This window comes from Pleurodeles waltl, chromosome 12, assembly GCF_031143425.1.
Source record: "Pleurodeles waltl isolate 20211129_DDA chromosome 12, aPleWal1.hap1.20221129, whole genome shotgun sequence".
NCBI lineage: Eukaryota > Metazoa > Chordata > Amphibia > Caudata > Salamandridae > Pleurodeles > Pleurodeles waltl.
This window is the reverse complement of record NC_090451.1, coordinates 203,187,321-203,199,708: the sequence shown is the minus strand read 5'-3', so window position 1 is coordinate 203,199,708 and position 12,388 is coordinate 203,187,321. Positions and strand designations below refer to the sequence as shown.

Here is a 12,388-nt window from a genome sequence, read left to right as displayed (position 1 = left end):
TTATCACTGGTGCTGGCCTGTTTCTCGTGTTTGTAAGTCCATCTTGTGTCCATTGAATGCTTGTGTTTTGTCTGCACCCTGCTGGTGAGATGCTATTCTCATGTTCGACTATGCAGCTGGTGTCTACCTCCTGTTTGACAGTTGCTCGGATCTCTTTTCAAAGGGATGGCATTTATGTTCTGAATGAAAAATGTGAAATTGGAACAGCATTACACATTTAAAAAAAAACAAAAAAACAATAGTCTTACAGACATGAAAAGGCCAATGAAAAAAATTCCTGCTCCCTTCAAATAGCAGTGAGTATGTGACAAGTAGCAAAATGTGATGCATTTATATTGTTGCAAAGCGTGCCATTACTATGTCCCACTTTGTCAAAATTGTGATTTGCACAGACTGTGAAATAAGCACCCATTGTTGCTGGCTCATTAGGGCTGCAATGACTGAAGCTCCAGTAAAGACACACTGCACGTGCACATGAACAGACTGACATAAACCTATACATGTGCTTGAGAAAGGCATGGGTTTAAAGACTAATCTGTTCATTCTCACCTTCGTGTCCAGACCTGGGATAAAGATACTCTGCACACCAAACATGTGGTTGTAGTAGGAGATCTCCTTCAGCGAGTAGTCCCTCATGGGCCGCACCACCACCACATCCCCATGGCGCTCATCCGAAAAGCCCTGCAATCAAAAAAAGGATGGAGTGAGGATGGATGCAGGGGTCTTACTGTGCAGTCATACTGCAGAATATATCCCCATTTTTAAAATATCTAGGGGCAGAAAGATTTGGATTTATCTAAATAAACTTGTTTTTGTATCCTGCTTGCTGTCATAGTTGCCTTTTAGGTGCTGTGATTGGCTGGTGCTATTACAATCAGTTTGGTGGGGCTCAGCAAACCAGCCTTGGAGGCTGGAGCACTAGATTAGCTGGTTGTGGATTAGGCATGTGGACTGCAGGTTAGATGGATGCCTGGACAAAGTGTTTCACTTGCTGTGATCTCAACAGCAATGGCACAGAACAGGTAATTAAAGCTTACAGATTAAAGCAATCTCTTCGAGGCAGAGCTCAGACTGTACAATCTGCAGCCAGCCCTTCATTTTGTCAGGGTGGAGTAGACTGGGGCATTTTGGCCTAATCATTTCGCTTCATTGGGCATTGCTAATTAAAACAATCCCAATATATGTAGAACAATCCAAGAAAGAAAAAGAATCACATTATAACAATTTATTCTAAAATACATGACAGAAAAAGTAGAAAGAGGACACAACTACCTCCTACTTGATTAATAATTGTGTATTTTGATCAGTCACCACTACACCACCACATGGGTGGATCCTGAATACTTTTTCATTTAAAAACTGATCACCATCTAAATTTCATTACTCTTGTAGTAGAAGGAGACTGCTCTTCTTAACAAGATGAAGCACAAATATTTTAAAAATAAATCAATGTCCTATAACAGTCAAAACCTTTTATCAAACACTGCTCTGGGCAGCAATGAAAATCTTGAGTAAAATACAGGTGGCCTTTATTTAACTTGGGTAACACTTCCTATAAATTTACCAATACAACCTATGATATGCCCATCACTTGTGCCACACTGACACCGGGTTTGTTTTATGGTGGTAAATGCAGTCTGCTGAATACTCGTTTCAACAGAATTGTATGACCTTTTACTAAATATGGAAAAAACTATGAATTAGTGGTGCTGCTATGGATTCTATGTCAGGACTTAACCAGTCTCCAAGAAAAGGCACTTCCTCTTTCTTTGCTGCTCAGCAGCCAGATACATGCTATTTGTTGGTTACTGTTTAATAATGATGATGGGTTGGTGGTAATAAAGGAATGCACTACTTTTCTTGTGTAATGTGTGTCAATTGGCTTGTACTGATTTCAATGGTTTGTGGGAATCTGGTGAACTAGTGTGAATGCAGACTGAGTTCGGGACATGCAGCGGTCAGAAATATTTTGTTTCTGGAACATCTTACCGTGCCGTCAGACACTGCACAGCACGTGGCCTGAAACGAGTGTGGAGATGCTTCACAGGATCGAGAAGCAGGGCCAGCAAACTAGTACTACGCAATCAGGACTAGCTCTCTCTTACATCTCAGACTCCCCTTACGGAGAAGGCGAGAGGAGAGGTGGTGTTGCTGAGCCATCGCATCGTTCAAGCTTCAGTTTTTAGCAATCACTCCTTCAAGTAGCCATAAGTATCTAGGACTTGCCAGCAATGATGTGAACCTTCAGTTACGGTTGAGGAATTTTTCACATATCCATTTATCAGCAAGCCTGATATATCCAAAATAAGAGGTTTCAATGTCTCACCTACAGATTTATGCCTTGCTACTTCTTGTGTTGTGTATTTACTAGCTACTTCCCATAACCAGTCTGTCACTCTCTGACCTTATCTTCAAAGAATGAACTAAGGTTGGCAAGTTGCTTTACACCATCACAGTCTCCCCTTCTTTCCTAATCCTATGCCAAAACTGTTAGTGGAAATGTCACTGAAGTTGTAACAAGGTGTAGCAGTGTCCATCCACTACATCAGACAGTGACCACCTAACAACGAAGGTTAGCCTCTCTCAGCTTCATGACCGGACTGCAAAACTATCAGCCACAAGCTGCACCATCCACCATCTTCTAACCTGCACATGCAGTCTTGAACAGTCTCACTGAAACCACCACCGGGATCAACAGTGTCGAAACCAATGGCCCACAACAACATTCCAGAATGTGCTTCCCACCTTTTTCCCCAGGTACCAGGGAGTAAAACAGCATATGGAAAGTGGTAATAGCATCGGCAATCACCAACAGTTGCATAAACTCAAAGACCACGTGCCAGTGAAGCCACAGCCAAATGGAAAGATAGTAACCATTCAAGAGCCAAATCTGAGCAATCACACCTGGAAGGCCACGCATGATTGGAGACTTCTACAGCTTCACAACCAGGTTTCCTCCTTAATTCTCAGCCAACTAGCCTTCTCACATCTGGGTGGATTACTGAAACCTAATAATTTTCAGCCATCTTGGGAGGACCAAATGGGGTATTTACCCCATGTATAATCATCTGGGGGGTTCCGATGGAGGTAAGAAGACCTGACTGGCAGTCATCTCTGTAATTCACATCTGGATGAACTTTACTGGGGATTTTATGTCTGCATAATTTTCAGGCACCTGTGCAGAATGGTGGATGTATCTGTTTTTTTTTTTTTTTTAGAGCACATTAGTCAGGTTCCATGGAATCGCATTTCGGGGATACATGTCAAGTTTAGGCACAAGTAGTACTTAACAACCTATGCACTTACATCTGGATGATTAACTTTTGGCACGCAGGCCTTAGTAATTCTCAACCCCTCTACATCTTTCATCTGAATCAACCCTACATGCAACCTCACACCCCAGAGTCCAACAAGAGTGTTTAGGCATGAGTAAATTAAAATCACTTCTACAATTTATAGTTAAGGTGAAACTGAGCATAGGCATTCACTCAATTGTGAACCTGAAAGTGTATCCGATGCCTGAGACATTATGTGCACCTTGGAGTCTTACCTCTTGGTTGACAAGTTAGAAGTTTTCACTAACACTGAAAAAGACTAAGTTATTTAAGACTGAATTTAATAAAACGCTTGCAACTCCAGCTTAGCAGGCCCTTTAATAACAAACAGTCTTGTGGATACCTCAGGAGAGGTATGCAATACACTCAACCCCTAACAATCTAAGACACTTCTCTGTGGCATCTGCAGGCCTAATTTCAGTAACATGTCTGCCACACAAGCAGAGCACTTTTCTGGATCTCATGCATTAGAATAAACTCTTCCTGTAGGAACCACCCTAAATCAGGGATCTCCAACCTGTCAATCGCGAGCTACCAGTAGTTCATCAACACCCTTTGAGTAGCTTATGGCCAGACATCTCCCATTTAGCCATGTTTTAGCCTGTATTTATGGTCTTGTTTAATTTGAGGCCTCTTTGCAGTGCTTCTCTGTCCTCACCCACACCAGCTGCTCAGACTGGCTGAATTGAGCTTAGGCGCAGCAAGGGGGGCAGTGGAGAAGTGGGTGACATAACTGTCGAAAGCCCATATTAGACTGCCAGCCAGGAACCGTGCCATCTCCTTTCTGCAGTTAACTACTGCACTTCTAACCTGTCTGGCCTAAGAGGCAACCTTGACACTGCAGCCTCGTTATAAGTCCTGGGACTCTGGTTTGCATATTGTGTTGGAGGTGCTGTGCTCAGCACAAGAGCACAACCAGTTTCAGGCTCTGAGGTGCCATAACTTCCATCATGTGAGAGGTACTTCATTTTATATATATATATATATTTTTTTTTTTTTAAAACAGTGTGAAACGTTTTGAGAAATGTAAAATGTCAGACGTATTTTATTTATTTAAAAAAATGAGAACCACTTCTTTAATTTAATCTTTGCGACTACCCGGTCTTAACCGCGATGATTAAGTTATAGCAGTGCCACTAGGCACTTCACTCAAATCATCCTCTGGCTACTATATATTTGCCCCTCGCAAATTACTTGTCTGCTTTTTTGGGACTTCCCCAATCAGGTGCCTACCTCTTGGTGTGATGTGATGTGAATTATTTTGACAAACACTTGGAACTGTGGTGGTGGCAGGAGCTACTGAAATCCCTGTTCAACTTCAGAGTTTATTATGTAATTCACAGTTTTAGTTGTATTAGCTGTATGGGCATTTAGATGCATTGAACAGCCTAATTTGTTTTGGATTTATTCATCTTTTTTCCATACTAGAAGTGTTAACTGATTTGTGCTTATTTTTGGTGTGTGTTAATTGAGAGGGAGAAGCGAGTCTGAAAGTGGATGCGGCGCTATGGTCAGGGCTGCTGAAATTTGGAACTGGAGAACCAGGTTCAAGTCTCGGTGTAGGCTCAACATCCTTGATTCCCATGTGGAAAATATTGCATCCACTTTATTTAAGGAGCGCACGCTCTGCCTTGTTTTACCTTTGGGTATTTGCAATGTACACACCTGACTCCGAACTTTCTCAGGCTTGCAGTGGCTGCAATATGTCCCATGGCAAGAGATGCTGCCACAGCTAGGTCTCTCAGTAATGTTCCCTATTGTCTGTGATGGGGTCTAGTAAACAGCCACAGAACATGCCTCTAAATGTGATACATATGCTAATCATGGTGACATTTTCATAGGGGGATACAATGTAATGAACTGTATATATGGATTTAGGCTTAAAGTCAATGACGATGGCTGCGGGGGGGGGGGCTCTGGGAGCAATGCACGAGTTGTTTGGCCTTTAGTAGCTCACAATGATTTTCACTGATCAGAAGCAGCTCTCGCTACAGGAAAGGTTGGATACTGCTGCCCTAAATCAGGTATTTTTCTAACCACGTATGTATATAGCAGCTTGCAAATATTCCTAGACAAGACAACACTTTAGCGGCTGTTGCCCTCCATACAATTATCAGATATACAGCAACACAACCAGATTCATGTACCTGTGACACACCCAACAAAATCTAATCAAGTCCACGAAAGTTTAAAGAGAAACAATGAAAGCACTACCCATTCACAATTAAGTACTCATGGTTCACTGCGACTGACAAAATACTAATTCAAATATCATTAGCTTTGTTTGCTGCAAACCACTAACAAGTTTTCCCTTGCCACTTTTTTTTTTTTTTTAACACTAAAAGTGGTTACACAAATCAGTGATACCCGCAGTTGAACTGTTCATCAGCGGGTTACATCTAGCCCTTTACAGCATTTACTTGCACACTGAGCTACCTTACCTGCTTACACATTATGCTACAGTAAAAAGCTTTACAATGATGCAAGAAATGGTAACGAGTGCTGCTACCATCACAAAAAATATACATTTAACTTGTGGTGGATAAAAATACTCTTTAGGGGACTTAGGAGATGGCACTGCTACAGGCTCAGACCACAAACAGTACAGCAGAAACGTGTACCTATCATAAAATGGTGCCCATGTGCATTTGCCACTGCTTTAAAAGGATACACTGCATCCATGGCGATAAATCAAATGCCTTTCAAACACAGGGTTAAATGTCTGAAAGAAACTGACTCGACTTTACTCCAAGGACAAGGAAATACAGAAACATTTTCTGATTTAAGAAAACAACGCAGGATAAAACATGAAAAAATAGGCAACTGTGCTTTTTACATTTTTATAATTTTCACTTCGACATATTGAGTCATATTTTACAAAAATATAAACAAGTCCTATTTTCTGAGACATAAATGACGATGTCAGAAGAACACAGGAGCCCATGCAGCAGCGTTCACTGCAAGGGTGTGACAGTGCAAGTACAGACACCTGGGCTTGGGTTGGGTGGGTGTACGGCATTACAGTAAGAAGATAACAGAGGCACACAGAGCGTGGGGGTACAAGGGATTCTGAAGGTTAGTTCAGTCACATAGAAATGTTCTCAAAGGACATGAGATCACTGGTCAGCAACACCTATGCATTTCTCCTGTCTCCCCCTACAATAGCCTTATGGTCTTACAGTGTCTGTGGCAAGAAAGGCACCACGGCCCAGGGAGATGTTGGTCATAGACTTGATGGCAAGCCGCGTGCAGCTGTCTCCCATCATCACCTTGGAGTATCCATGAGTTCTCGCTGTGTGAAGGATTAGGTGAGTCCTGGAATGCATAAATAATAGGACAAAATACATGAAATGATATAACAAAAAACAAGCATTTGCAATGCAACGGGTCTCACATTTGCTTGAGTTAGAGCTACTGAAGTTGTAAATTCATAAGTGGACTTTTGTTGCCACATAAATTGGTCAACCCTGCTTCATAATTCCGTATTTTCCTGCCACATAATTCCAGTAGCTCTGCATATAACCAAAGCACTTCCATTTAGCTTCTTCCTCTATGTGCAGCCAAAAATTAAACTGCTGACATTTAGCATCCTAATTTAAATCTGTCATGCTAATTCCAAAAGAATACCACTTTCACCACCCCACTATCAGAGTTGCTGACTGGCTAACACAATTCCCAAAACAAGACAGCCACGGAGGAGTAACAAGAGAAATTAACTAGAAGAGTCACCCAAACATATCAAAAGAGTTCAAACAGTCATTGTGTAATAAGGATGTTAAGCTGATCTGAATTATGGTCATAATTGCACTAAGGAGAGATTAATAAAACATATACAATTATCAAGTGAGCCCAATTAAAACCATTATCAGAAACAAATGTTTGTCATTAGATTGTAATGCTCAGAACAGCACTTAGAGAACACCACAATGAAAATAGCATTTGTAAGAAACATGGTCATGTTACCATATAGTTTGCACCTAGAGAGTATAACCACAAGAAAAGAAAATTACTGAAAGTACTGGAGCGTAACCATATAGTTAGCCCATAGAGGGCATAGTGCATTACACATTTTCAGGGATAGCAGGTCTACTGCAATGATATTACAAACAAGTCCCTTAAAACACAAACTCCTCTCAGCTGTAATACAAATGTTCCAGCCCTTAAAGAGATTACAAAGACACGGAATGGAGGAAGGGGTTACTATTTTGGGGTCCTCACTAACCTAGTGTGGGGACCCAGAGATGATCCAGACAGAAAAGGCAGGTTGTGGTGAACGTTTTGAAGGTGGTCCTATTGTTCACAACAGGCCGAATTATGAGCAAAAATGTTTGGTAAAAAAGTGCCCTGCAAAGCATTAAGGGATGACCGAGTGTAGCAAATATTGTAGAATGTTGACTGTAATGCTCAGAAAAACCCCTACAGGACATCACAAATGAAATATCATGTTTAAGAAACATGGTCATGTAACCATATAATTAGCCCCTTGAAGGCATAACCACATGAAAATAGAATGGCATAAAGTATTGTAATGCAACCATATATGTAGCCCGTAGAAGGAAGGCATAGTGCACACATTTTCAGGTCTAGCAGACCTACTGCAATACTAAGGCCCTTCGAACAGAAACTACTCCAAGATGTAAAACAAATGTTCCAGCCATAAGATAGCTTAAAACGGTTCTGAATGGTGGGAGGGTTATTATTTTGGGGTCAGAAAGAGTGCGTCATGTTGAACATTTCGGTGGTGGTCCCATTGTCCTAGGGCCTCCATAGGCTGAGTTATAGGCAAAAAGGTTTTGAAAAAGAATACTTGCAAAGCATTATGGGGCGACTTTTCCCAAGTACAGTGAATATTGTAGTATTGGCTCTCCTGCTGTGCAGAGAGAGCTGTGTTGCAGATTTCTGTGGTTTTTAGTAAAGCATTTATCAATTATAAGTGTTTTTGGGAAAGCTATGGAGCGTGAAGTGGAGAACCAAAAGAAATGACTGATTAGGTAACAGTGTGAACAATGTGATTAGCGCTCCAATACAACCGATGGACTTTGTACTACTGGCGCCGTGAGGGCCATGTCTGCCATGGAACACAAAGGGAAGAGACAAAAGAAAAAAAAAAAATCACCCATGCTAAAGTATATTGGCAATCATCCATGTAACAGGGTCAGTTTGCAAGGCGGTAACAAAACAGCCTCATGCGGCATAAACGTAAAGCAATTACCAATGACACTGAGGGATTTTCGAAAGGCAAGCCCACAAACCAGTGAAAGTGATGGGCGTGAGGCGAGCGCAGTTAAAAGCCCACAATACTTACAACAGGTCAAAGCGCTTCCACGCTCAACCTAAAAAGCATGGCTAGAGGCATGCTGATCAGGAGCACCTAAGAAACTGCATACACAATATGAGCAGATAAATAAGGTTGCTCTTGCTACTGGATGATGATCGTTCTTAGCAGTGGTTGTGTTAGAGTCAAGCAAAACAGCTCCCTTCGCATGAGGAAGAAGGAATGGACAGCTTTAGGGCCACCACCGACCATTAAACTGTATGTTTTACTGAATCTCATTAATTAAGTGCTTTGACTTCTCGTACAGAGAGCACTGGGTACATGATTGTTTTCTACGTCCATCTACTTCACTAAACCACTAAAGCCCAAGAAAAAAACTGAGATATCCTCCATGACTGATTGATATTGGAAATCTAGGAGAACAACCTTCATGAACTGAATAGAAGCACATCAAAATGATTATTTAAAATATTACGAAAATTTCGTATCTTTCAGGCGGACTAATATGAGCTCCAAACTACTTTTTATTGACATTTGCATCCTCTTTTGAAGTAAAATGTTTGGGAAGAATAAATGATTGAAAATATGATAAACCATACCTCATTGGCAATACACATCCTGCAATCAGTTTGCAAACCTTTGAACTGTCTGCATCCTAAAATAAAGCTCCACACACAACTCAGTTCATCTGATTACTGCAGGAGGGTGAATTTATGCTTTTGCATGTAGTTATACTTCGATAGCAAGTGTCCATTGTCTTGGTAATGAATTCTAAATGGCCAAATAATGTGGATGGACCTCACATGTGAAACAAAAGTACATAAATCTTTGGGCAAAAATTGGTAAAGGAAATGAATGCTCTTATATAGTTAGAAAATATATAAAATGGCTCACCGTAATTTCTGTAAGAGTTCCTCTCTAGCAGTCAATGTTGTCACAGCGCTGAAAAGATCGATCAACCTTTGGGTGTGGACAGATGATGGGGGCGGATTTTTTGTGGACTCTGGTAATGTGAAATCCACATCTTGCCTCTCTGGGTCTTCTGTGCTGAGCTGGGTCAGCCTCTCTTCGACCTGTGTCAGTGTTACCTCATTTGCTGTGCTATGCAAGCTCTGCTGGTGTTGTATGAATCCATCAACAGCTTCCTTGTAATTGTTCCTAGACCCTGGTGTATGGAACTGCAATACTGAGCCAGGCAATTTAAAGGCCTGCAGTTGGAAAGAAAAAACATAATTTAGCAAACTACACACTTTTTGAGGGTTTTCACAAGGCCCTTGTAGACATGTGTATGAACTATTTCATTTATTAATAAAGACAGGTGATGCCAAAATTCCTGTACTGTGGGCTGAGAGAATAGGGCCTGAATTTTAAATGAGGAATTGGAACAAATTAAATCAATGCATTTGTTCCCTGTGAGTTCTAATCTAGGAAGAATACAATATTACTCAGAATATCTACTTAATTATAACCCGTTCCAATTGCATACATTTCTGATAGATATTCTTGTAGATGTGTTGGGTTCTCTGTGGGGGTATGTGGAGGGATTCTTAACTTAAGAGGTAATAATACACCAAGCTGAAATATTTTTGGAGAACTGGATTTGAAAAATTAAGCAAAACATTGGCACACCACCTAATCCAGGAAAGGCCTTGATCGGGCATCTGTAGGAAAGTATCTTCTTGCCTGGCATGTTACCCCCATATTTCACTGTACATATGTTGTTTTAGTCTATGTGTCACTGGGACCCTGCCTGGCAGGGCCCCAGTGCTCATAAGTATGTGCCCTGTATGTGTTCCCTGTGTAATGCCTAACTGTCTCACTGAGGCTCTGCTAACCAGAACCTCAATGGTTATGCTCTCTCTGCTTTCCAAATTTGTCACTAACAGGCTAGTGACTAAATTTACCAATTCACATTGGCATACTGGTACACCCATATAATTCCCTAGTATATGGTACTGAGGTACCCAGGGTATTGGGGGTTCCAGGAGATCCCTATGGGCTGCAGCATTTCTTTTGCCACCCACAGGGAGCTCTGACAATTCTTACACAGGCCTGCCAGTGCAGCCTGCGTGAAATAACGTCCACGTTATTTCACAGCCATTTACCAGTGCACTTAAGTAACTTATAAGTCACCTATATGTTTAACCTTCACCTGGTGAAGGTTGGGTGCAAAGTTACTTAGTTTGTGGGCACCCTGGCACTAGCCAAGGTTCCCCTACATCGTTCAGGGCAAATTCCCCAGACTTTGTGAGTGCAGGGACACCATTACACGTGTGCACTATACATAGGTCACTACCTATGTATAGCGTCACAATGGTAACTCCAAACATGGCCATGTAACATGTCTAAGATCATGGAATTGTCACCCCAATACCATTCTGGTATTGGGGGGACAATTCCATGATCCCCTGGGTCTCTAGCACAGTACCTGGGTACTGCCAAACTGCCTTTCCGGGGTCTCCACTGCAGCTGCTGCTGCCAACCCCTCAGACAGGTTTCTGCCCTCCTGGGGTCCAGGCAGCCCTGGCCCAGGAAGGCAGAACAAAGGATTTCCTCTGAGAGAGGGTGTTACACCCTCTCCTTTTGGAAATAGGTGTGAAGGGCTGGGGAGGAGTAGCCTCCCCCAGCCTCTGGAAATGCTTTGATGGGCACAGATGGTGCCCATCTCTGCATAAGCCAGTCTACACCGGTTCAGGGATCCCCCAGCCCTGCTCTGGCACGAAACTGGACAAAGGAAGGGGGAGTGACCACTCCCCTGACCATTACCTCCAAGGGGAGGTGCCCAGAGCTCCTCCAGTGTGTCCCAGACCCCTGCCATCTTGGAAACAGAGGTGTTGGGGGCACACTGGACTGCTCTGAGTGGCCAGTGCCAGCAGGTGACGTCAGAGGCTCCTTCTGATAGGCTCTTACCTCTCTTGGTAGCCAATCCTCCTAACCTGGTAGCCAAACCTCCTTTTCTGGCTATTTAGGGTCTCTGTTTTGGGGAATTCTTCAGATAACGAATGCAAGAGCTCACCAGAGTTCCTCTGCATCTCCCTCTTCACCTTCTACCAAAAGATCGACCGCTGACTGCTCCAGGACGCCTGCAAAACCACAACAAAGTAGCAAGACGACTACCAGCAACATTGTAGCGCCTAATCCTGCCAGCTTTCTCGACTGTTTCCAGGTGGTGCATGCTCTGGGGGGTAGCCTGCCTTCACCCTGCACCAGAAGCTCTGAAGAAATCTCCCGTGGGTCGACGGAATCTTCCCCCTGCTAACGCAGGCACCAAAAGACTGCAACACTAGTCCTCTGGGTCCCCTCTCATCCTGACAAGCGTGGTCCCTGGAACACAGCAACTCTGTCCAAGTGACTCCCACAGTCCAGTGACTCTTCAGTCCAAGTCTGGTGGAGGTAAGTCCTTGCCTCTCCACGCTAGACTGCAAAGCTGTGTACCGCGTGATTGCAGCTGCTCCTGCTCCTGTGCACTCTTCCAGGATTTCCTTCATGCACAGCCAAGCCTGGGTCCCTGGCACTCCACCCTGCAGTGCACAACCTTCTGAGTTGTCCTCCGGCATCGTGGGACTCCCTTTTGTGACTTCGCGTGGACTCCGGTTCACTTTTCTTCTAAGTGCCTGTTGGGGTACTTCTGCGGGCGCTGCCTGCTTCTATGAGGGCTCCCTGAGCTGCTGGGCGCCCCCTCTATCTCCTCCTCCACGTGGCGACATCCTGGTTCCTCCTGGGCCACAGCAGCACCCAAAAACCTCTACTGCGACCCTTGCAGCTAGCAAGGCTTGTT

At 43.1% G+C, this 12,388-nt stretch overlaps 1 protein-coding gene across 1 annotated transcript in view; it reads right to left on the bottom strand.

Moving 5' to 3' along the window:
* Positions 1 to 12,388, bottom strand: part of CTU2 (cytosolic thiouridylase subunit 2) — a 94,511-nt gene that overhangs the window by 55,412 nt on the left and 26,711 nt on the right. The window contains exons 7-9 of the mRNA XM_069217105.1: positions 9,505 to 9,818; positions 6,515 to 6,650; positions 550 to 681 (exon numbers count right to left, since the gene is read on the bottom strand). Of these exons, the coding sequence (XP_069073206.1) occupies positions 550 to 681; positions 6,515 to 6,650; positions 9,505 to 9,818 (582 nt within the window). The remainder of the gene's footprint in view (positions 1 to 549; positions 682 to 6,514; positions 6,651 to 9,504; positions 9,819 to 12,388) is intronic.